General features: G+C 35.8%; 1 protein-coding gene across 1 annotated transcript in view; it reads left to right on the top strand.

Moving 5' to 3' along the window:
• LOC124355544 overlaps window positions 1-27,051 on the top strand; it is a 146,405-nt gene that overhangs the window by 59,099 nt on the left and 60,255 nt on the right. Inside the window, exon 4 of the mRNA XM_046806707.1 lies at window positions 21,242-21,410. Within this exon, the coding sequence (XP_046662663.1) occupies window positions 21,242-21,410 (169 nt within the window). The remainder of the gene's footprint in view (window positions 1-21,241; window positions 21,411-27,051) is intronic.

The raw sequence follows: 27,051 nt of genomic DNA, 5'->3' as shown, positions 1-27,051 counted from the left end.
ATAGATAATTAAAGCTAAAATAGTGGATATAAAGAAGAGCAACTTAGTAGTTTCCTAACATAATGATATTTTTTATATTTAAATATATATTATATATTTAATCTTAAACTATCAGCTGTGAAATCATTGACGATTGCACAAATAAAGACTGTGCTATCTGCCTATGTGGATTTCATTATTGAATTTTAAATTTAACCAATGTACCGTAGTATAAAAGATCATATAATAAGGTGAGATATAGAAAATGGAAAATTTCGGATAACTTCAGTTAAAAGCAAAAGAAAAATCGAGTAACATGTATTTTACTTAATACTGATAAATGCTATTATTTCTTTCCTGTAAAAGATCAATTTTTCCTCGTATAATTAGTAAAACTATCAATATTGCCTTTGATAAGAGGCGCCAAAACTAATAATAATCAGCATTACAACGTAAGAGTACATATTACCGAAGCTTTTGTGTTTCATATTCAATTTTTATAAATCATTCCTTTTAAGAAAAATAGATTTGAAAGAAGGGTGTGAATTTCCAACTTGATCAAAAATTAATTGGAAGTATCTATACTACCTCATCTAAAGTCACGTATTCCCCTTAGCGTAGAAAAGTTTGTCATGTAGATAAAAAGCTGTCATCAGGCATTGTTATAATTTTCAATGGCTCTTTGCAAATTGGATAGCAAGCGAGAAAGCAGAGCATATCCATTACAAGACAACCGCACGGTATATGAGGTGTTACACGGCATGGGGCGACATCACATGCTAGACTGATGAGCGGTATATCAGGTCCTTGGCGTTGACACCTCTGTTATCTGACCCGGACAGGCTAATTTGTGCTCGTCATCGAACACGCGGGCATGTTCAACATCTCAACTGAAGCTATTAGCCCTGAGAGATCACGTTAAGTGCGTAATCCGAATGTAGTATTTTTTACTTTAGCCCTTCACTAGTATGAGAATATACGAGTGTGTATTGTTTAACTGAGCAAATTGCATCTATGACATTGTTTTCAGTTCTGAACTATATTCCAGATTAGAAGGTATTGGGTGGCTACAGTTATTTCAAAGTTGATGAAATATTTGTAGACAATAGACAACTTTATTAATCGTTTAACAAGTAGCAGGTTTAGTCAGTGACAAACAAAATCAAACATGGCTAAAACTAAAAACCAAAGGCTATGTTAAAACCATGCAGGATTAATAAATAGTAAAAGCAAGCACTCCATGCATTAGAAGTGGGGTTTAAAGTCACTCTCAGATAAGGCAAGAAACTCACTTTGATTATAGAATGGGTTTGCCAAAAAGAAAGCAGTCAGTTTGTTTTTAAATTGTGATGTATTAAAGGTCCGAGCTGAGCCTGGAAGTATATTAAACATATTATACCTGTAGACTATATTTAGATTTAGTGAGCCTTTTGTATGGAATATCAATAATACTTCTATTCCTAGTATTGCATCTATGGACACCACTTCTTAATATTAAGCTGTCATAATTTTTCTTAATATTCATGTTTTTAACAAACTAACAATAAAGTTAATTAAGTAAAAAAAATCATCAGTAAAGTAAAATTCATCAGTAATCCCAGTCAATAAATCACAGTCCATAAATAATTCGCTGTTAAGCTTGCTATGAAGATGACATTCCAGGTTAAGCTAAAACGTTTAGGCTTTGTATGAAACAAATCAATCCGACAAGGTAACATTATCACATGTGTCGATTAATAAGTTCCTGTAAATTAGCGGCTCAACAAATTTGTTTAATATTTTTTACGTGTTTTCGTTGCAAAATGGTTAACGTTAAGATCAATGTAACAAGAGTCACTTTTGACAGACAGAAATTGAGACTCACAATGGAGACTTTTATCGAGAACGCGTTGGGAGATGAGTCATGTGACCACCTCAGATTTTTGCGCACACTGCAAGGACAGTCACATAACAACAGTCCTAATGACTGCCTCCATTCGATTTGTTGGAGCAAAGTACAGGACTGAGAATTAGTTAACGTTTAGTTTACTTTAGTCCACTGATAATAAACCACAGCGAAACATGGGAAAGGTTGGAAAATGTCAAAATACGCCACACCATTTGACGTAATAGCTGAGGTTGCATGCAACATTTCAAACCTACAGGTCATTGAGGTGTCCTGCGGGCAGATCAAAATCATACAAAAAAGTTCACTCGAATTATGTAACTTATTCTTGTGAAAAGAAGTTTTAAGCAAAATTTCTAGCCAACCAATGAAATCTCTCGAGATGATACATTCATACACTATGATGATACATTTGTTCATTAAATTGGGTTTAAAATCTGTGTTTCAATAAGTATACACATCAAACCACTATAAAATGATGTTTTAAGTCTCAGGATAGTTAGGCTACATGTGTTGATATGTGATATGGTGAAATCTTTTATAAGACAAGACAAATTGACAGTCAGATATTGAGACTCCCGATGGACCGATGTGACACTTTCGATACCGATGAACGAGTAGTAGAAAACAATACCAAATTCCAACCCTCTACGTCAACATTATCGTGCGTACAGACAGTAAATCGTCATCAGAAACTAGCGGAGAAGTCTACTACTACCGATGTAGATTGCTATAAGCTGTCAAAGCGTTGATCATTGTCAGATGACTCTTTGATTGGAACGGCTACTATTGATCATGCTCAGTAAATAATTGTCAACATTATCGTGCGTACAGACAGTAAATCGTCATCAGAAACTAGCGGAGAAGTCTACTACTACCGATGTAGATTGCTATAAGCAAAGCTGTCAAAGCGTTGATCATTGTTAGATGACTCTTTGATTGGGACGGCTACTATTGATCATGTTCAGTAAATAATTGTCAACATTATCGTGCGTACAGACAGTAAATCGTCATCAGAAACTAGCGGAGAAGTCTACTACTACCGATGTAGATTGCTATAAGCTGTCAAAGCGTTGATCATTGTTAGATGACTCTTTGATTGGGACGGCTACTATTGATCATGCTCAGTAAATAATTGTCAACATTATCGTGCGTACAGACAGTAAATCGTCATCAGAAACTAGCGGAGAAGTCTACTACTACCGATGTAGATTGCTATAAGCTGTCAAAGCGTTGATCATTGTTAGATGACTCTTTGATTGGGACGGCTACTATTGATCATGCTCAGTAAATAATTGTCAACATTATCGTGCGTACAGAAATCGTCATCAGAAACTAGCGGAGGAGTCTACTACTACCGATGTAGATTGCTATAAGCTGTCAAAGCGTTGATCATTGTCAGATGACTCTTTGATTGGAACGGCTACTATTGATCATGCTCAGTAAATAATTGTCAACTCTATCGTGCGTACAGACAGTAAATCGTCGTCAGAAACTAGCGGAGAAGTCCACTACTGCCCATGTACGCTGTCCTAAGCTGTCACAAAGCGTTGATCATTGTTAGATGACTCGTTGATTGGAACGGCTACTATTGATCATGGTCAGTAAATAATTGTCAACATTATCGTGGTACAGACATTAAATCGTCATCAGAAACTGGTGGAGAAGTCCACTACTGCCCGATGTACACATTGCTATAAGCTGAAAAAAGCGTTGATCATTGTCAGAGAACAAAGAAATCGTTTGATTGGAACGGCTACTATTGATCATGGTCAGCAAATAATTGTCAACTCTATCGTGCGTACAGACAGTAAATCGTCATCAGAAACTGGTGGCGGAGTCCACTACTGCCCGATGTAGATTGCTATGAGCTGAAAAAAAGCGTTGATCATTGTCAGAGAACAAAGAAATCTTTGATTGGAACGGTTACTATTGATCATGTTCAGCAAATAATTGCCAACTCTATCATGTGCGTACAGACAGTAAATCGTCGTCAGAAAATGGCGGAGAAGTCCACTACTGCCCATGTACACACTGTCCTATGAGCTGAAAAAAGCGTTCATCATTGTCAGAAGAACAAAGAAATCGTTAATTGGAACGGTTATTATTGATCATGGTCAGCAAATAATTGTCAACTCTATCATGGGTACAGACAGTAAATCGTCATTAGAATCGGCGGAGGAGTCCACTACTGCCGGCAGCTAGTATAGCTATGGGGTTTCAAAAGCGTTGATCATTGTCAGAAGACAAAGAACTCGCTGATTGGAACGGCTATTGATCATGGTCAGTAAATAGTTGTCAATTCACGAGCGGTGTTGAAAAACTACTCCGTCGTTCTCTTGTTTACTGAGTCAACTGTCAAATTGTAGCAAAACAACTGCAGCTCAATGGACAGTGAGTGTATGGGTATGTTTATTTATGTTCAACATGCATTTTTGGTCGCATAGAGACGTTTTTGTCCTGAATACATTTGTTTGGGATTGGCGTATAAAGTGCATTAATATTCAATATTCAAATGAAATGTTCTAGAAAAACATACCTTTTGTTACGTATTTTCATATATTACAATGTATAAGCGTGTCGTGCTCTTTCACCATTTCAGCCGCAATTCTTGACCAATATACACGAAACATGGCCCAGTCTCTCCACCTGTACATGGAAAGATGGATTTTGTTAGTGGTGACTCAGAGCCCAAAAACATATTTTTATAAATAATTGTTCTGAAACACTTATGGATGTATTACAATCAAGATTGTAATGAAAATTCTATGGAACGAATGTTGCGTTAAGGACGTAGAGCTAAACTCTTTTTATCCACAAAAAGCTTGGATGTTCTTGAATCTTGTTCTTTAATTATTAAAACTAGCATGAATATGCTATGGATTAAACGATGATCCAGAATATTTGGATAGCACCCTTTGAGCCAATCAAACTTCAGGAACAAAAAGTCTAAGGAAAACTTCTTTGCGTTGATTTGACCAAACTATGTATAGTTGTGCTCATGAACAAATGAAACATTTTGGAATGCTGTACTTGATTAGTTCCCATATATTAATAATTACAATGAAGTTTTCATTTCCTATCCATTGTGTTGCATTATAAGGCGTTGTAGGTGTATGTTGAACTATGGACTGTGTTCATATTGCACAGTCCATTGTCTATACATTTGTATTTTGTAGGGATGGCTCACAAAGACTCTCTACTACATCACATTACAAGACGTTGTAGGTGTATAGTGGTTCTTATTGCTCAATCTATCGTTTATACATATACTAAACATTTCTTACTTTAGAGAGTACTTACCGAAATTCACTATTTCAGTTTATCGTCATTTCCGAACATCTTATCAAAAAGACCGAAATATTCCGTGATTTTATTTCGTAAGTAATCTTACGACGTGTTTCGACCTGGAATACGTTCTTGTTAGTGGTTACTTCAGTCAGGCATGCTTAAGAACTGACAGTAGCTTCTTTTATAAATGTAAGTTTTACGTACGTTTTTATTCTTTAATTATTTTCATGAGCATATATTTTATGTGGTGTAGTTTTACTTTAAGGCATTTTTCATAAATATTATTCCACTGTTTTAGACATTTGATTTTAGGAGATTGCCGCCTTAGCTCTAGTTCTTCTACGGACTTCCTGGTTCTTGAGATTGACTCTAACTTCACACAAACACATCCATAAAGTCTGAAAAAAGCAAAGCAGTAGTCCGTTTGTCTCGCGCAGGTTAGCCTCGTTCGCAGGTTTTTTTATAGAGGTGCGAAAAAATTCATCGTCTCAGGAGGTGACTCGTTCGCAGGTAGAGAAGTCTTGTTGACAGCATATTACGGTTGCTTCTAAACGTACTTGAGTTATGGATTAATAATTTGGGGTTATGAATTCTCCAATACAAAATTCTTTTTCGTTCTTCAAAAGCGGGGCATACGTATCATTTTTGGACTCAGCCGATCTCAACCATGTAAAGGTGTTTTAGAGAAAATAGTTTACTTACTTTTCCTAGTAGCTATATAAATTCTGGAATGCTTGACACTTGGCTTTAAAAATAAAGATTATTCAAATAAAACAAACAACTTATAACCTGCGAGGAAATGATGACTTGACCCTTCCAAAACATAGGACATCCTTCTTTGGAAACATATGTTTTATTCTTGCGTCAAGCTTTTTAACAACTTATTCGCAAGGTTCAAACTAATTTAAACTCTTTTAGGAATAAGTTGAAAAAGACTTAATTTTAAAAGAATACTATAGCATCCACTGTTTTTTGATAAATTGATAAAACTGTTATTTTTATTTGTGTACTGTTAATTTACATTTTCAACAACAATAAACATTTTGAGTTTAAGTTAACCACGTCAGTCTTATTCGGTACAGATTTGGTTTGTAAATATTTTACTGATAGATTTTGGGTAATGCACACTAGTGTATGTAGAATTATTATACCTTGATGGGAGGATATTGTGCAGATATTTATCTTACGTAGAACATTTAGAAGGAAAGTTCCTACGTGTATTTCAGCTAAGGGAGTAATAAATGCTAGTTTATTACTCTCTATAGTAAAACTGTCTATACTAAATACTAGTTTATTACGTGAAGTAGGAGAATATTAACCCGTGCATTGCTACGGGCTCAAAACATAACCTTTTATGTCACTTAGTTTGTTTTCTTCCAATTCTTACTGGATACTGTAATAAATTAGTGTTATTGATATTTGTAAGTTTTTTTAAAATCTGAAAACATCTCTTTTGCTTAAACAGAATTGCCATAAATGTCAGTAGAGCTTTCTCGACAGGAGGCCACATACAGCTGCCGGTTCAATGCCAACCGACTTTTATTCAATGCCATAGAAAAACAGAGTTTGACTTGGCACGGTAACAATTGTAGACTCACGGTGAAGTAACTGAGTTATCCACACATAAGGGGGGAAGGGTTGATCCAATACTAGTTTTGGATTCAGCTCCAGTTCACCTTCCGCTTAGTACAACGTCTGAAATCTGACTTCTTCATCTAGGTTACATCATTTTCTGTAGTATAGATGTATCTGATATCGAAACGATGTTCATGTTAAACTTCTTCGTCACCTTACTTTTTGGGAATCTCCTCAGACGGACATTAATTCGAGATTCCTGAAGTCAAGTCTGTGACAGTGTCAGATTCCAGACGCTGCACTAACCAGAAGGTGTACTATTGGAGCTGAAGTCAACATTCTGTGCTCAGTTTAATGGTCCAAAGCTTTATAGATTTTAAGAAAACGTAATCAGTCAGTCAATGGTATTTAGCTGTTTTGTACACGAGATCGTCTATTCAAATGTACTGATGGTAACAAAGGTATTATAAAGTAAAAACTCTTTGTTTAACTCAATTATTAATCCAGTAATTCTACAGCAGTGTCAGTCATCACATCCAAACAGTTCTTTTACTACACGAAACTTTTAGCTTAGGAATGAATTGACAAGAAAACAGTTAATATAATTAAAGGTAGCCTACTTTAATTTTTAAACTATATGTAGCACAACATTATCTAATTAAAAAATAATTCTCGGTTATACATTTTTTTATTTTAAACTTTTTGGAAGTATGAAATTTGTTTAAATATGTAGGGTATTATTTTATTTTATTTCATATAATTTTAGCTAATTATTTATAAGCTTGAATTAGTTTAATGAAAATAACATAACTATCCATATGTTTTATTGCGTTTATAGTTCCATAATTTTGAATCACGTTAATTAATTTTCAATTTATTGTTCAAACTTTTTAGTTTTTGTGCGCTTTAAAACTATATACAACATGACTCATAGTTAACTATAAACATTTGGAATTTTAAACTTACCCGTGTATGTCATTTTTGTTATTTCCTTTATTTAACAATTTGGATTGTGTTTATTTAAAACTGTTACGTTTACCAATTGGAACGTTATCAATTTTCATACGGATTGAACACGGATTGACTTCTGTAGCAATGCACAAGATTCCTATTCCCAAGCACCATTCGTACGTAAGCACGAGAAAATCTCGAAACAAGAAAGCCCTAATTGTTATGCAAGGGCGGGCCCAAGCATCGAGCTGTTGAGAGGTGGCCATTTCACAACTAAGCCCTCTCAAGTCTGATGGGGGCTCACTTTTTTCTCATCCGACGAGCTCGACATCCTACATGCCTGGTCTTCTACATATCGTAACAAAAATAAATTATAATATTTCAAAAAAAGTTTGGTTCTCACTATTCTCTCTAAATTGTGAAAAAGGCAAAATATCAACAAACGATAACACACAAATTGTAATAGCTTACTATTTATCCTTTTTAAAGATGTACTTGAAAGGATATAAGAATTTCGCCATCTGTATCGTTATCTATTAGAAAACATTACCAGTCGAGAATAGGTATTGCAACCCAGATTCGTAACTACGAGTATAATTTAATGGCAGAACTTTCCCGTCTCCATGCCAGATGATCACTGAAATTATAACAAAATGTTGTACCTAAAAACAAAAGATTTTGCTTAATACCAATAAGTTGTTTGTTTATATACATTGTTTTTTCAGTAACTAACTAGAAAACTCGAAAAGTATGTTAAGAAGGTTTAAGTAAGTATGCTGAATAAAGAAAATGGATAAATAAATAATATGCTTATTTCTTTTTCGTAAGTGTATGATTCATCCAGTTTCATAATAAATTGAATTTAATATAAATTTTATATTGCTAGTTTACGATCGGTAAATAAACCAAACGTTTGTTGGTTGAAAAGCACTCACTTAAAAGCTCACACTTTTTACAAATGTTAGGTTTATCAAAATAAATAAAAATTATTTCTTTTGTAAAACCATTTGTTATTAGGCTCTTAAAAAAAATAACAAAATTAAATGTTTTTTCCAACTTTCAAATTTATAATATACTAAAACGCATATAATATATTAACAGGACAAATAAATTAATATTATTTAATATACAAGAGCCCAAAATAATATAGAAAATAAAATATTATTACGGTCGCCTATTTAATTACTGTGTTTACAGTTATTTGTTTCCTGCGCTTATATTGAATATTTTACACACATAGTATCTACAAAAATTATTTTAATAGATTTTGAAGGAAAATGAATTAAATTGAAATAGACATTAAGTAATCAGAATAATAAGATTGACAAAATTCAATTGCTCTTTTAAATGTTACAACTATTGATCCATATGAACACATGCATTTAATCTAGAAGATCGATATGAAAAACACTAACAGAGTAAATGTGTTAACATTGTGGACGTTCACCTTAGTGGAGTGTCTGGAATCTGACGCTGTCACAGACTTGACTCCTGGAATCTGGAGTCATGTTCGTCTGAAGAGATAAAAAAAATCGGTGATGAAGAAGCTCAAAACCCTTTCATCGTTATGACATCAGGGGCATCTCGACTATAATATATAGTGTAATTTAGGTGAAGAGGTGATCTCATCATATCATCCGACTCCAAGTCTGTGACAAGTCAGATACCAGACGCTGCACTAAGAGGCAGGAGAACTGGAGCTGAACTCTACATTCACATCGAATCAAGCCTTACCACTGTACCGTAGAGTAAATTCTTTAACGTCAATTGGCCCATGACTAAGCCCTTTTGTTGGAATGAGGCAATTAGTTGTGTCTAGTAATTTCAGCGGACCTGCTCGATTTTTATTGTCTAATTTTGAATAAGCTGGGGCTCCGTGTATCTCACCTAACACCCCCCCCCCGCCCCACACACACACACACACACACACTGTCCTCTCCTTGCTCCCGGACCAAAGCTGATGAACTGGCTCAGTTTACTGATCTCTAAAGCTTCTGGATATAAGTAATTAGTGCGCATATGCGACTCTCTAATGCACATCAATTGAGACTTTTGGAATAATTTTTAACTTTGTATTTTAAACTTTTAGGTATTTTTTAAACCTTTTGACTTTTAACCCTTGTGGACTTTTTAACATTTCCATACTTAACGTATTATGGAACTTTTAAAATTGTATAGCTTTTATATGTTTAAATATTTGTTGCAACTTTCACAAGTATTTAATTTTCAAGCGACTTTCATTTAAATATTTAATCTTTTGAAAGTAAAGTTAAATACTAATCACAGTATTTCATTGAGATTTGTAAGTATTGAGAAGTAGTATACTTTTTAAAGAATTTGTATTTACAATTTTTATAACAAGAAGAAGTTTTTACTTTGAAAGACAACCAGACTCTGTATTTAGTTTTTTTTGAGTGAATGAATTTTACATCCAAAACCAGAAGAATTGTATATAAATGTATCCAAAATTAAAAGTGTTTTAACTTTCATTGACACTAAATCAAATGCTTTTTGATAAAAATGAAATTACTGTTTATCGTAATTAAATAAGGATACGGTACACCACTATAGCTACCTTATTTGTAGTTAACATCGTACTTTAAAATTTGACATTATCTATATAGATACCCAATCTGTAGAATACGTGGTTTAATTCTCCAGTAACCCAGCAAAGACACTCAAAAGGGATATCGGACGAAAATTATTTTATATAAATTTTTCCTTGTGTAAATCTGTTTCCTTGTGCAACGGATACACTTAGTCAACTTAAAACTATCAGGGAATCCTTCCGTGGGCGATACTTTAGTTTTTAAAGTATGGCAGTGGTATTATAAAAGTACTTGGTGATGACTCTCACCAATCAACAGAAGATATTGCGCCTGAGTACTGAGACAAGAGACAGTAATGACAGTTTCGCCTCGTAGTGTATTGTAACCGAGTTATACTCGGTGTAAGCAGCAACGCACCTGTATTGTATAGGTAACGTGCAGGTAACGTGCTTGTTGTCAATGTAATCAGCAAGACATCGTTTCATATACTGTATTATGACAGGTAACAAGGTATGACTTTCTCGCCTATCAACAGAAGATATTGCGCCACAGAGTACGAGTACTGAGACAAGAGTCAGTAATGACAGTTTCTCCCCGTAGTGTATTGTAACCGAGTTATACTCGGTGTAAGCCGCAACGCACTTGTATCGTGTAGGTAACGCGCTTGTTGTCAATGTAATCATCAAAGACATCGTTTCATACTGTATTATGACTGGTAACAAGGAATGAATTTCTCGCCTATCAACAGAAGATATTGCGCCACAGAGTACTGAGACAAGAGTCAGTAATGACAGTTTCTCCCCGTAGTGTATTGTAACCGAGTTATACTCGGTGTAAGCCGCAACGCACCTGTATCGTGTAGGTAACGCGCTTGTTGTCAATGTAATCAGCAAGACATCGTTTCATACTGTATTGTGACAAGTAACAAGGAATAACATTTTCGCCAATCAGCAGAAGATATTTTGCGCCACAGAGTACTGAGACAAGAGACAGTAATGACAGTTTCGCCTCGTAGTGTATTGTAACCGAGTTATACTCGGTGTAAGCCGCAACGCACCTGTATCGTGTAGGTAACCGCGCTTGTTGTCAATGTAATCATCAAAGACATCGTTTCATACTGTATTGTGACAAGTAACAAGGAATAACATTTTCGCCAATCAGCAGAAGATATTGTACTACAGAGTACTGAGACAAGAGTCAGTAATGACAGTTTCGCCTCGTAGTGTATTGTAACCGAGTTATACTCGGTGTAAGCCGCAACGCACCTGTATCGTGTAGGTAACGCGCTTGTTGTCAATGTAATCATCAAAGACATCGTTTCATATTGTATTGTGACAAGTAACAAGGAATAACATTTTCGCCAATCAGCAGAAGATATTGCGCCACAGAGTACTGAGACAAGAGACAGTAATGACAGTTTCGCCTCGTAGTGTATTGTAACCGAGTTATACTCGGTGTAAGCCGCAACGCACCTGTATCGTGTAGGTAACGCGCTTGTTGTCAATGTAATCATCAAAGACATCGTTTCATATTGTATTGTGACAAGTAACAAGGAATAACATTTTCTCGCCAATCAGCAGAAGATATTGCGCCACAGAGTACTGAGACAAGAGACAGTAATGACAGTTTCGCCTCGTAGTGTATTGTAACCGAGTTATACTCGGTGTAAGCCGCAACGCACTTGTATCGTGTAGGTAACGCGCTTGTTGTCAATGTAATCATCAAAGACATCGTTTCATACTGTATTATGACAGGTAACAAGGAATAACATTTCTCGCCAATCAGCAGAAGATATTGCGCCACAGAGTACTGAGACAAGAGACAGTAATGACAGTTTCTCCTCGTAGTGTATTGTAACCGAGTTATACTCGGTGTAAGCCGCAACGCACTTGTATCGTGTAGGTAACGCGCTTGTTGTCAATGTAATCATCAAAGACATCGTTTCATACTGTATTATGACAGGTAACAAGGAATGACATTTCTCGCCAATCAGCAGAAGATATTGCGCCACAGAGTACTGAGACAAGAGACAGTAATGACAGTTTCTCCCCGTAGTGTATTGTAACCGAGTTATACTCGGTGTAAGCCGCAACGCACCTGTATCGTGTAGGTAACGCGCTTGTTGTCAATGTAATCATCAAAGACATCGTTTCATACTGTATTATGACAGGTAACAAGGAATGACTTTCTCGCCTATCAACAGAAGATATTGCGCCACAGAGTACTGAGACAAGAGACAGTAATGACAGTTTCTCCTCGTAGTGTATTGTAACCGAGTTATACTCGGTGTAAGCCGCAACGCACCTGTATCGTGTAGGTAACGCGCTTGTTGTCAATGTAATCAGCTAGACATCGTTTCATATTGTATTATGACAGTGAACAAGGAATGACTTTCTCGCCAATCAGCAGAAGATATTGCGCCACAGAGTACTGAGACAAGAGACAGTAATGACAGTTTCGCCTCGTAGTGTATTGTAACCGAGTTATACTCGGTGTAAGCCGCAACGCACCTGTATCGTGTAGGTAACGCGCTTGTTGTCAATGTAATCAGCAAAGACATCGTTTCATATTGTATTATGACAGTGAACAAGGAATGACTTTCTCGCCAATCAGCAGAAGATATTGCGCCACAGAGTACTGAGACAAGAGACAGTAATGACAGTTTCGCCTCGTAGTGTATTGTAACCGAGTTATACTCGGTGTAAGCCGCAACGCACTTGTATCGTGTAGGTAACGCGCTTGTTGTCAATGTAATCAGCTAGACATCGTTTCATACTGTATTATGACAGGTAACAAGGAATGACTTTCTCGCCTATCAACAGAAGATATTGCGCCACAGAGTACTGAGACAAGAGACAGTAATGACAGTTTCGCCTCGTAGTGTATTGTAACCGAGTTATACTCGGTGTAAGCCGCAACGCACCTGTATCGTGTAGGTAACGCGCTTGTTGTCAATGTAATCAGCTAGACATCGTTTCATACTGTATTATGACAGGTAACAAGGTATGACTTTCTCGCCTATCAACAGAAGATATTGCGCCACAGAGTACTGAGACAAGAGACAGTAATGACAGTTTCGCCTCGTAGTGTATTGTAACCGAGTTATACTCGGTGTAAGCCGCAACGCACCTGTATCGTGTAGGTAACGCGCTTGTTGTCAATGTAATCACAGTCCTGTCACTCCCTTCTCTATAATTGAGTTCCTACGTCAACTCTAACCATAACTTACTTTAATAATATATCCCACACAGCAATAGAGGTCTTAAATACACGAAGACATTTGAACTGTTAACTAAGTGGTGTAAGAATGTGTTCTGTTCACAAGTTATGTGCTGAAAAACAGTTGTAAAATTTGTGAAAATTATTTGAAAAGGATGTCACCAGAGACCAAACAGAACTTAATTACTGTATGCTCACTTAGAGACGAGGTACCGTTGCTACGGACTGGCAAATGACGTCATGTTCTGATCAGACTGCTGACGTTTCCCTTCAGTTGCTAACTTCTATAAATAACTTGGCTGTATTATTAAAGCGTTATTTCACTGTAAGTTGCCTGTTTTATAAAACGGGCAGGATATTTTTTTACTGGATTTCGGCAACAACTAATTTAGTATTATCCTCTTTAGTGCATCTTACAAAAAACGCACAATATACAATGTTTGCGTTAAACCCACGCAGGTTCAAGAAGCAAGCAATAATGATGCCAGAGCTTATAAAACAATAGTATCACTTCTTAAAACATTAAAACACCGAAAGAAATCGCCACATGCTGACAATTTGCCTCAATCGGCAGCAAATCCAGCTTTCAGAGTTTGACGAATGCTCTGAAAACGGGAAAGGTACTTATAATTTATATAAAACAAGTTCATCTTTTAGTTCAGTACTTTGTGATTCCAATAAGTTTTACAAAACTATATTTAAGTACTTTATCGTACACGTGATACAATTAAATTAGGTTATTTATTTCGGTAACGTAGTTATCTCATTGGTATAACTCTTATTCCAAATACTTGTTACTACATGTAAAATGATAGCATGAGACATACATTTTGGTTAAAAAAAAAATTTGTTATCTTCAAAAATTGTCGCTATTCTCCACGAAATTAGCTATTTTCGTAACCGACAGGTATTTAATCTAAAATTTCAAATGTTTGATGGAAGGAAGTAAATACAAAATAGAAGGGAATGTTGTTATTGTTACTTCTTAATCAGGTGCAGTGTATTAGTAATATCCTTTTACATGTAAACTGATGCATGGGCTATAGATTTTGGCAGTAACTCTATAAATGTTTGGTTGAAAGTTATACATTTAAAATAAGAACTTTTGCAACATTTGTTTTTATTTCCCAATCACGTATATTCTGTTTGTACATATCCTAACTATTTGGTTATAGATTTAGCAATAATTAAAAGTTATTTTAGTTTCTAACATTAAAAGTAGGCCTACAGCTCTCGGTAGAAAACCATTAGTGTTAACAAATGATTTAAATATGTTAAAAATTTTAAAATTTGTACCTGGCGTGTCCCTATACGACTGTTTTACTTTAAAATATATTATAAACACATTTTTAGAAGGATATTTTAATTTATGAGAATTTTAAACCCCTGTACCATGAAAAACAAGTTTATGTTTTAATTTTTTGGAATTCGTGGGAAACATGGGCCTCCTCAGTGTATCTATAAAAAAATATTATGAAACTCTAACGCTACTTGGATTCCTTAAACGTGGTTTCATGGGATTGTATTTTGGTTTCTTTGACCTCCCGGTATATGCTACGATATCCTATATAACTCATCTTCATGGTATATACCCTTAATAACTTGATGTCATGCTTGGCATCTTCTCCGACCATGTTTCCTTTGACATAAACTCCAGCAGTCAACATCAAACAGATATACGTGTTAGATGTTTGCTTGTAATTAATGGAATGTTAGAGGGTACAGCCGTGAAGCTGTTGCTGACTACATCGCGTCATTTAACAAATTGACATCAATGATTAAACAATAAATATTAGTTCGTAAATATGATAGGATTTTGGACTTTTGTCTTCATTAAGTGCTGTTAAATGTATAAAACCACGTTTCGAGGAATGGAATCAATCCTCTTCGTCAGTTGAGAATACAATTTGTAAAAAAGTGTGAGAACATGCGGCAATGGTCTGCCACTAAAAAAGGAAAGAAAACAAGAGAAAGAAAAGAGATTTAACAGAACCCTAAAACTGCTTGGAGTCTAGACATGAGAAAATGAACCAAGGTTCACGAGCACAAGAAGTCAAGAGCACAATCACACGTCACGCCAGTGCTGGTGAAATTGGGACATAAGATTTCCGAAATCCTGTTATCCTTTGAAACTTTCCATCGTCAAAAACAAGCCTTAGGAAAGTATTAGTTCGCATTGTCTACAGACAAGATAGACCCATAGTCTGTCCATCACTCCCACCCATAGTTTTTTCAAAACGCCCTAACTCCCTAGGTGTTAAAAACTCGTTTGAATAGCTTTTTAGTGCTACAAACATTTTTTTATGTAGATTATTTTTAGCGTCTGATTGGGAGATCACCAAGTACACCAATTAAAATGACTGACTGAATCCATCGCTGGAAGTGGGAATCATTGGCAAATGAATGGATATACGTAAATTTGCAAATTTTATGTTTGAATGGGATCTATTGTAGGGTGTATGACAAAATTTAGCAAGTAAAAAGTTGACTTTTTCCATGCTTTGTAGAATTTTCCGGCAATAAATACCTGATTTGATTTGATTTGACCACACAGTGCCATCCAAGCACTTAGGCTTGGACTTAGGCACTACCATTTGAGGGCCGTAAAGCATCACTAGAGAATTCTGTCTTATTCACTACCAGAAGTGGGACGTTTAGATTTTTATTGTCTGTGACACTCAAAAATATTCATTAGACTCATGCATACAAGTAATAGCCACTAATGGTTTAAAGAAAGACAAGCGAACAACGACCCGATTTATAAAAGGATCTATCAGCTCTTTGATAGTACCAAGATTAATGCATAGAGAGATACAGTAATAAGCACATACAGGATAATATAACTATCGAGATAGCTTATAATTGATGATCAACATGTGATAAATGAGGTTAGGCTTGCGCCAAGATAGATCTCTGTTTGCTGTGCCATTCCCTAAACAATAAATATTATTGTTTGCTACGTGACTGATAACTCGCAGATTGTAACTCCACTACACGAGCGGAAAAACACGGTCAATGAGCGAACATAATAATTGTTACTTCTGCGAGAATTCGGAGGAAATCAGCCCGAAACTGTCAAATTCCATCAAACTCAAATATCAATATCGATTTAGGAGTAGCTGTTAATACCTTGTATTTATTTATAAAACAAAGGTTACTTTTTATTCGGTCGACTCTGAGTTTTGTGGCAATTTTGGGTGTACTTTTAGTATTTTAAATCAGAATGGGATCATATGACGTATAGATTAACATTTTTCTTATACTGATTGCAATGGCGAGACCCGTTTTTATACCCAAATCCGTTACGAATATATTTACGGAAAATGCAAATTTTCAATCTGCGATACTTATTCTGAGTTGAGCTATTATTACGCTAAGCTTATGAAATATAAACCTTAAGTAGTTTATTGTGTGATTCATAGAGGTAAAATGTCTCACGCACTGGAAAACTCTCTAAAACTAGCTGACCACTAAGAGTCCCCGGTAATTTTAACAGTATTATTACTTCCGATATCATAAATTACATGTTTAATATCGGGATAAGTCGTCAGCATTCTAAGTGCTATGTGTTTATATGGCTTTCCCATAAAAAACGCTTGTTTTTATGTAAAAAAGATAAATGAACCAAATAATTGTTGGTTACGAATTAGTAATTCAAATTAGTAAACTGCCATTTATTTTTAACTAAATATAATGTAACAAATGGCAGTCTGGTAATGGATCAACTTCCCATAGTGTCAACTGACATAGAGAGTTCCACATGGAGATTAGATTTCCTTATCGTTACTGTTAAGGGTAGAGAGATGCTTTCCTGTGGTTAACACAGGGTGTGAGTAATTGGATCCACTCTCCACTGCGTCAACCTGTGATAGGTCCACTTGGAGATTAGATTGTCTGTTGCTACTGTTATTGGTAAAGAGATGCTTTCCTGTGGGTAACACAGGGTGTTAGTAATTGGATCCACTCTCCACTGTGTCAACCTGTGATAGGTCCACTTGGAGATTAGATTGTCTGTTGCTACTGTTATTGGTAAAGAGATGCTTTCCTGTGGGTAACACAGGGTGTTAGTAATTGTATCCACTCTCCACTGTGTCACCCTGTGATAGGTCCACTTGGAGATTAGATTGTCTGTTGCTACTGTTATTGGTAAAGAGATGCTTTCCTGTGGGTAACACAGGGTGTTAGTAATTGGATCCACTCTCCACTGTGTCAACCTGTGATAGGTCCACTTGGAGTACAGTGGATCAGATTAGATTGTCTGTTGCTACTGTTATTGGTAAAGAGATGCTTTCCTGTGGGTAACACAGGGTGTTAGTAATTGGATCCACTCTCCACTGTGTCAACCTGTGATAGGTCCACTTGGAGATTAGATTGTCTGTTGCTACTGTTATTGGTAAAGAGATGCTTTCCTGTGGGTAACACAGGGTGTTAGTAATTGGATCCACTCTCCACTGTGTCACCCTGTGATAGGTCCACTTGGAGATTAGATTGTCTGTTGATACTGTTATTGGTAAAGATATGCTTTCCTGTGGGTAACACAGGGTGTTAGTAATTGGATCCACTCTCCACTGTGTCAACCTGTGATAGGTCCACTTGGAGATTAGATTGTCTGTTGATACTGTTATTGGTAAAGAGATGCTTTCCTGTGGGTAACACAGGGTGTTAGTAATTGGATCCACTCTCCACTGTGTCAACCTGTGATAGGTCCACATGGAGATTAGATTGTCTGTTGCTACTGTTATTGGCAGAGAGAAGCTGACTTATGGTTAACGCAGGGTGGTGGTAATTGGATCAACTTGCCACAGTGTCAGCATTGATAGTCCCACATAGAGATTTGATGTCCTTGTTGTTACTGTTAATGGTAGAGAGATGCTGTCCCATGGTTAACACAGGGTGTGAGTAATATGATCAAACCTCCACTGTATCAACCTGTGGTAGTTCCAGTATCCCCACCATTTCTCGGCATTCGCTCTATTAGATCATCTAGTTGATCTGGCTCAGTCGGTCTCATTGACTGCTGCGATTCGTTCAGTTTCGGTCAGTACAGAGTTACTGAGCGTTCCCACTAGAGCGTGTTATATCGGTCATTGTGTTGACCGTATAAAATGAACGAATGAACGAATGGATGTAATCGCCGATTGAACGAAAGGATCTGCTAGTAAAACAGTGTTTGAATAGAGGAAGAAAAAGCAATGGATAGATATATAACAATAAATGTATTATTTCCGCAATATAGTATATGCACATATATCCAAGAAACATATTAAAAAAAGTAATTGTAAGTTACCAGATACATTACTAAATATTTTAAATATTAATACTTGTAATCAATGCACTTGGTTGATTGATATGACTTTGATTTATCATGAGTAAGGTTATTCCCTACAAATTGGGAGACTCCCTACTCTCCCCGTTGAGTTATATGATTACGGTTTTATTCTTAATCGGTTAGCAGTGTACGAAAGTAACGACTGAACAATTTTAAGGACTAGTGTAACCTAATGCATAAACTCTATAGTTTTAGTTAGTTCCATATTATGATGTTAAGCTATTTTTCATGGATAAGAGTGTTTTTACTTAAAAATAATATTTTAAGTTTTTACAATCATAAAAAATAATATATCTGGTTTGAAAAATATATCTAATTATTCAAACTTAATAATAATAATAATTAATAATCAAAAATAATAATTAAATAATAATAATTAATAATAATTAATTAATAATTTAATAATAATAATTATTATAATTATAACAATAATTAATAATAATAATTTAATAATAATAATAAATAATAATTAATAATTAAAAATAATAATTAATTAATAAATAAATTAAATAAATTAATTTATTATTAGCTTAATAATTTTTCTAATTATTCTTATTTTATTATTATTTTATTTGGCAGGAAAAAGTGAACGAAACCTTCTAGGTGAACAGGTCTTTTGAAACACTCTGATCTGCATTACTTGTTCACTTGACTGACCCGTTCGAATGAACGACACATCTCTAATGGCCACTGCCACTGCACGGCTAACCTCAAAACAAAATTCAAACTTCCTGGATACATCTATGGCTACATTAATCTGTTCAATTAATATTTTACTCTTAGACTGTAGACACTTGTATATGCCTACAAAAAATATAACATAGTTAAAGAACAGGTAAAGTAGCTGCAGTGTAAACAAAACTGTGAGAGCGAGACACAATCCACACGGCTGATAAATAGATACAAGAAGGTGCTGGTCCCACTCCCCACTCCAACTCCCCGCTGGAGGAGGGCCCCTCCTGCGCGGTACTGCTCAGAAATTTGCTTCTGCGCAGGTTTCTTTACTAGCGGTTCACCTATAGTAATTGGATCCACCCTCTACTGTATCAACTTGTGATAGTTCCACATGGAAATTAGGTTGCCTGTTGTTACTGTTAATGGTAGAGAGATGCTGTCATGTGGTTAACGCAGGGTGTTAGTAATTGGATCCACCCTCCGCTGTGTCAACTTTGATAGTTCCACATGGAGATTAGGTTGCCTGTTGTTACTGTTAATGGTAGAGAGATGCTGTCATGTGGGCAACGCAGGGTGTTAGTAATTGGATCCACCCTCCGCTGTGTCAACTTTGATAGTTCCACATGGAGATTATATTGCCTGTTGTTACTGTTAATGGCAGAGAGAAGCTGACTTATTGTTAACGCAGGGTGGTGGTAATTGGATCCACCCTCCGCTGTGTCAACTTTGATAGTTCCACATGGAGATTATATTGCCTGTTGTTACTGTTAATGGCAGAGAGAAGCTGACTTATTGTTAACGCAGGGTGGTGGTAATTGGATCAACTTGCCAAAGTGTCAGCCTTGATAGTTCCACATGGAGATTAGGTTGCCTGTTGTTACTGTTAATGGCAGAGAGAAGCTGACCTATGGTTAACGCAGGGAGCTGGTAATTGGATCAACCCTACACTGTGTCACACTGAGGTGGTTCTATATGAAGACTAGATTGCTTGTTGTAACAGTACTTGGCACTGATTGTAGTGGGTACTCAAACATACAATAAATAATAAACAGTGTGGGTTGATGTGTATTGTATTCTGTTTAATTGAAGCTTTTGTTGTTATTATCGAATAACCATAGAGGATTTGAATTTAGTCGATCCATCAATAATAATCATAATCGCGAGATGAGAGACAATGAGAACCGGGAAAATTCCTGAGATCGAGTTTCCTTTATTATTTTCAATTATACATAACAAACAAACAAGCATGTTTTTTACATTCATTATGTACTTTTTTAATCTTCAAAACAATCAAAGTTCTACAACCAAACAATTTTTTAATTAATTATTTGTGTTATATATTTATACAAAATAAATATGCCACGTATATAAATTTGTACAATGGGGCAATAGCTTATTATAATTTTACTTTAAGGAATAATTTTATGTTTTACTGTAAGTAAATACGTTTACAAATATAATTTCAGATTAATTGTAACTAAATAAAGGAAACGAATGTTACAAATACATTTATGTGCTTATAAAAACTGTTGTCGAGAGGATTTTAAGATTATTGAGTTTCTTCATATTTTAAAGTGTCACTATAATACTAACATGCAAATTTTAGAGCTATTGTCCCATCTGTGTTGTGCAAATTAAACATCTAAACTACTACTTCCATCATTAGTTTGACATGATGACAGCCACATGTGAAATCTATCTTTCTTCCGACTGAGCAGGAAAGGATGTTTTTATTTACTTGTATACAGGAAAATAAATGTAAATTAGCTATTGCATTCATTGTTTCAGGGTGCAAGAGACGGACGGCTCCTTCTTCGAGAGCTACACAGCCATCTCTTGGAAGCTGGAGAACAGACGTCTGCTGACCATGCAGGAACATCGTGAGGACCAAGCCCCGCCCCCGGAGTACGCCATAGGGATCAAACCTCCTCCTGACATCCGACCGCACCCCAAGGAGGTAAGCGGATCGCTTCAAAATTTTTAAAGGCGTTACGAATAAATACCAAACAACTGGATTCGATAAGTGGTCAGGTTCTGATTTACAAAATTGAAACTGTTATAATGATTTTTTTATTTAGCTCCAATTCACTTTCCTTGTATTGCAGCGTCTGGTATCTGACGCTGTGTCGGACTTGACTCGTGGAATCTGGATTCATGTTCGTCTGAAGAATTGTGTACCTGATGAGACAACGAAACTACCGCTTCGCCTATTTATAGCTGTCTCTTATGTCGAAACGGTGTAAAGGTTTGTTTTGTGTGGAGTAATAATGTTCATGATTTAAATTAATTGGTAATGTCCCCATTTTGATTTAGGTGACAAAATTATAGCACGATTTGGTTTTGTGCCGTGAACCTGTAGGGCTACACACTTTTAATACGTCTTTGCGAAACGATTGTTTGTTTTTTATGTGTGTTGTGTTCTTATAGCTACAAAATTAAGTCATTCGGTGGATTCAATATATTTTATAGTCCGATGATGGAGTGGTATCCGAAACGTGTATCTTCTGACAACACCTTACGGTTGATTGTGGATTTGAAGGAAGTAAGATTATCTAATTATTGTCAATGTTCATGAACCAAGCATTAAGATGGGTCGTCTCCAGGAAAAAGAAATGTAGTATAAATCAAGTTAAGATATCCAATCTTAAAACTATACTTAACTATTATAATATAAGGTTTTACAAGGTTATTACCTCATAGTAAAGTTGCTTAATGTTTAGAAACCTTAAACTGTCATAATTTTATATACCCAATTACTTTTATATTTCTTTTTTTTAGTGGAGAGGCCGATCCCCTTTTAGGCCTTATTCTGTCCGTCCTCATGGGCCACTGGCCTGTGCGAGGATCGTATCAAACAGAATAAAGGGGAGAGTCGATAGAGTACGAGGTTGATTGTACTGATATAAAAGTGCAACGGCCACAGACAGGATTTGAACCTGCGCTATCTCTAACTCAGACTCAAAGTCCAACGACTTAGACCGCTCGGCCATCGGCACTCCCACCCATTTCAGGCCATTAAACAATATACAAACATCCTTATATTAAAATTTTATTAATACGGGATAGCCCATGATTCACAAACATTATATTTACTCATACTATATTATATAGTATTGTAAACAACAAAGGCTTTTGCAATGTTCATAAATTCAATTACTTTCAGTAATTTGTATTATCGACACATAAGATATTGTACGAGAACTTGCCCTACTTGCTTCAGTTTTCCTTGAATTTAAATTTTCATTTGACTTTTCGAGATGTTACATCAACAACTTCTTTGAGCTAGAGCTATGCCGTTTACGAAACGTGTACAATTCGAGTACATTTAACTGTTGAAGTTTATAAAAACAACAGGTAAATTCGATTTTTAACGCGCTACTCGCAGATTATACTGCCTTAGGTATGCTAAAATCCATCAAAAATACGATTAAAAGTGTTTAGTAACGACTTGCTCTTACAAATTGTGCTGCTGTAGTCAAATGTCCTCGATATATATTGAAGTACATACGATTGTCATATATCCGTATTTTTTGTTATGCAATGAATGATTTACACTTGCACTCATCCTTTACCGCTGACTTTTCTACAGAATCGATCCCTGTCTGTCCCCATCCCACCCAGTAAAGGTCAATCGAATTGAGCTGCCGTCTTCAACACGAATGTTTCTTCAAAAAAGAAGCACACGATTGTACCTTCACACAAGGATATACGAATGTCTCTTCAAAAAGCACACACACATGTCTTTTCACACAGCGAATACACAAATGTCATTTCTCACAAGGAGCACAAGATTGTGCCTTCACACAAGGATATACGAATGTCTCTTCAAAACGCAAACACAAATGTCCACACAGCGAATACACAAATGTCATTTCTCACACAGATTGTGCATCACACAAGGATATACGAATGTCTTTTCAAGAAGCACACACAAATGTGCACACAGCGAATACACAAATGTCATTTCTCACAAGGAGCACAAGATTGTGCCTTCACACAAGGATATACGAATGTCTCTTCAAAAAGCACACACAAATGTCTTTTCACACAGCGAATACACAAATGTCATTTCTCACAAGGAGCACAAGATTGTGCCATCACACAAGGATATACGAATGTCTCTTCAAAAAGCACACACAAATGTCTTTTCACACAGCGAATACACAAATGTAATTTCTCACAAGGAGCACAAGATTGTGCCATCACACAAGGATATACGAATGTCTTTTCAAGAAGCACACACAAATGTCTTTTCACACAGCGAATACACAAATGTCATTTCTCACAAGGAGCACAAGATTGTGCCTTCACACAAGGATATACGAATGTCTCTTCAAAAAGCACACACAAATGTCTTTTCACACAGCGAATACACAAATGCCATTTCTCACAAGGAGTACAAGATTGTGCCATCACACAAGGATATACGAATGTCTCTTCAAAAAGCACACACAAATGTCTTTTCACACAGCGAATACACAAATGTCATTTCTCACAAGGAGCACAAGATTGTGCCTTCACACAAGGATATACGAATGTCTCTTCAAAAAGCACACACAAATGTCTTTTCACACAGCGAATACACAAATGTCAATTTCTCACAAGGAGCACAAGATTGTGCCTTCACACAAGGATATACGAATGTCTCTTCAAAAAGCACACACAAATGTCTTTTCACACAGCGAATACACAAATGTCATTTCTCACAAGGAGCACAAGATTGTGCCATCACACAAGGATATACGAATGTCTTTTCAAAAAGCACACACAAATGTCTTTTCACACAGCGAATACACAAATGTCATTTCTCACAAGGAGCACAAGATTGTGCCTTCACACAAGGATATACGAATGTCTCTTCAAAAAGCACACACAAATGTCTTTTCACACAGCGAATACACAAATGTCATTTCTCACAAGGAGCACAACATTGTGCCTTCACACAAGGATATACGAATGTCTCTTCAAAACGCACACACAAATGTCTTTTCACACAGTGAATACACAAATGTAATTTCTCACAAGGAGCACAAGATTGTGCCTTCACACAAGGATATACGAATGTCTTTTCAAGAAGCACACACAAATGTCTTTTCACACAGCGAATACACAAATGTCAATTTCTCACAAGGAGTACAAGATTGTGCCATCACACAAGGATATACGAATGTCTCTTCAAAAAGCACACACAAATGTCTTTTCACACAGCGAATACACAAATGTCATTTCTCACAAGGAGCACAAGATTGTGCCATCACACAAGGATATACGAATGTCTCTTCAAAAAGCACACACAAATGTCTTTTCACACAGCGAATACACAAATGTCATTTCTCACAAGGAGCACAACATTGTGCCTTCACACAAGGATATACGAATGTCTCTTCAAAAAGCACACACACAAATGACTTTTCACACAGCGAATACACAAGTGTAATTTCTCACAAGGAGCACAAGATTGTGCCTTCACACAATGATATAGGAATGTCTCTTCAAAAAGCACACACAAATGTCTTTTCACACAGCGAATACACAAATGGCTTTTCTCACAAGGAGCACAAGATTGTGCCTTCACAAAAGGATATACGAATGTCTTTTCAAAAAGCACACACAAATGTCTTTTCACACAGCGAATACACAAATGTCATTTCTCACAAGGAGCACAAGATTGTACCTTCACACAAGGATATACGAATGTCTCTTCAAAGAGCACACACACATGTCTTTTCACACAGCGAATACAAAAATGCCTTTTCTCACAAGGAGCACAAGATTGTGCCTTCACACAAGGATATACGAATGTCTCTTCAAAAAGCACACACAAATGTCTTTTCACACAGCGAATACACAAATGTCATTTCTCACAAGGAGCACAAGATTGTACCTTCACACAAGGATATACGAATGTCTCTTCAAAAAGCACACACAAATGTCTTTTCACACAGCGAATACACAAATGTCATTTCTCACAAGGAGCACAAGATTGTGCCTTCACACAAGGATATACGAATGTCTCTTCAAAAAGCACACACAAATGTCTTTTCACACAGCGAATACACAAATGTCATTTTCTCACAAGGAGCACAAGATTGTACCTTCACTCAAGGAGCACATGGTTTTGCCTTCACAGAAGGGTATATTAATCTATAGGGTAATATATAAACATGCATAATATAAAATAAAAATTTACAATTTTAATATTTGGTAATACATTTAATCCATCTATATTTAAATGTTTTAGCGTACCTACTACAAGACGGGGATTTGTCTTACCAAGAGTTAGGGCAGCTCAATGTAAAAAAATAAGAAATATTCGTTTGTATCCAGCGCCTTTACCTATGCTTGTACTATAATTTAACCCCTTGGGTAAAACTGATATTTCTGTTTCAATGAGAGTGTTTTCAAGAGTATCATTTATCTGTCAGTTGCATTTGTATTTACGTTGTTATTTTGAAGCAAATTAAATTCGTTAGGCCTGATATAGTATCATAAACTATTTATATGTATTTGGGATATTTTATAGGATGTTGCTGATTAACATAGCCATGTGATTTCCTGACTTTTTTATTCAGTGTTATTTTAAAGTACTCATTTTGTCAATGGTGATACGCATGCTATGTTAAGGAGTGATTTAGATGCAGCATTGTTTATAGGCTTTCCTACTTTGAAAATAGGTTTCAGATTTAGCTATACAGCCATTAGTAGTTCAACGTTATATTTACGAAAAAACTAAGTTAATGTGTTTAGTTAATTTAAGACGCACACTATCAACACCTTTGATGCGTTTACTGGTTCGGAATCCGTACGAAAAACATTTATATGTTGAAAGTTATTGTTCTTGATGACAGAGGGTTTGTGAAGGGTATTTATCCCGTGATAAGATGTTTGCAACTCTAAGACCATTGTACGTCTCAGAAACAAACGTAATCAAAAATTGGTCTTGATCTCTTACCTGTTTGTGCATTGAAATATTCATGAACAACAACTTGTGTATTCACTTTTTACTTCTGGATGAACAAAATTAAGGACTTTAATCTTCAAAAATTGGTGCAAAACTATATTTGTAAATATAGTTTGGGCAAACGTTTACTAGCCTATTTACTACATTAATAGACTAGCATTTAATATATTAACTTCTGTTAAAACTTAAAAAGCAAAAGTTTGGGGGAGAAAATACTTGATAATACTACTCAAATATTAGAAGGAAACCCTTCAATGCAGCGTTAACGTTCACCGGTTAACGCTATTCTAATTGCAATGTTGTGTTTCGACGTTGAAACAAAAGAAACACTTTAGCTGCTCGCTGTTTAGATTTTAATTAAATGTTAACTTCTGCAAAATTATAAAAGACGCTTGTTGTTTCAAAATAACTTTTCACCACAAGTGTACACACAGGAGTTATTTAAAACGTGTTAGTAAATGAATGAAAAGAAAATGTACTCTAGTGCTAAACTAATATTAGCCTTTTCCCATTCACCATAACGAAAACTCTTATCCTTCCCGTATTCCCTTTTGTGTTAACATTAATTTTATTCCACTTGAATAAAACGCATGCCGATTTTGCGATTTCGGGTTTTTGCCATCTTTCAATGACACAA

This window comes from Homalodisca vitripennis, chromosome 2 (genome assembly GCF_021130785.1).
Source record: "Homalodisca vitripennis isolate AUS2020 chromosome 2, UT_GWSS_2.1, whole genome shotgun sequence".
In the NCBI taxonomy this organism is placed as follows: Eukaryota; Metazoa; Arthropoda; class Insecta; order Hemiptera; family Cicadellidae; genus Homalodisca; species Homalodisca vitripennis.
This window is presented reverse-complemented; position numbering and strand designations above follow the sequence as displayed.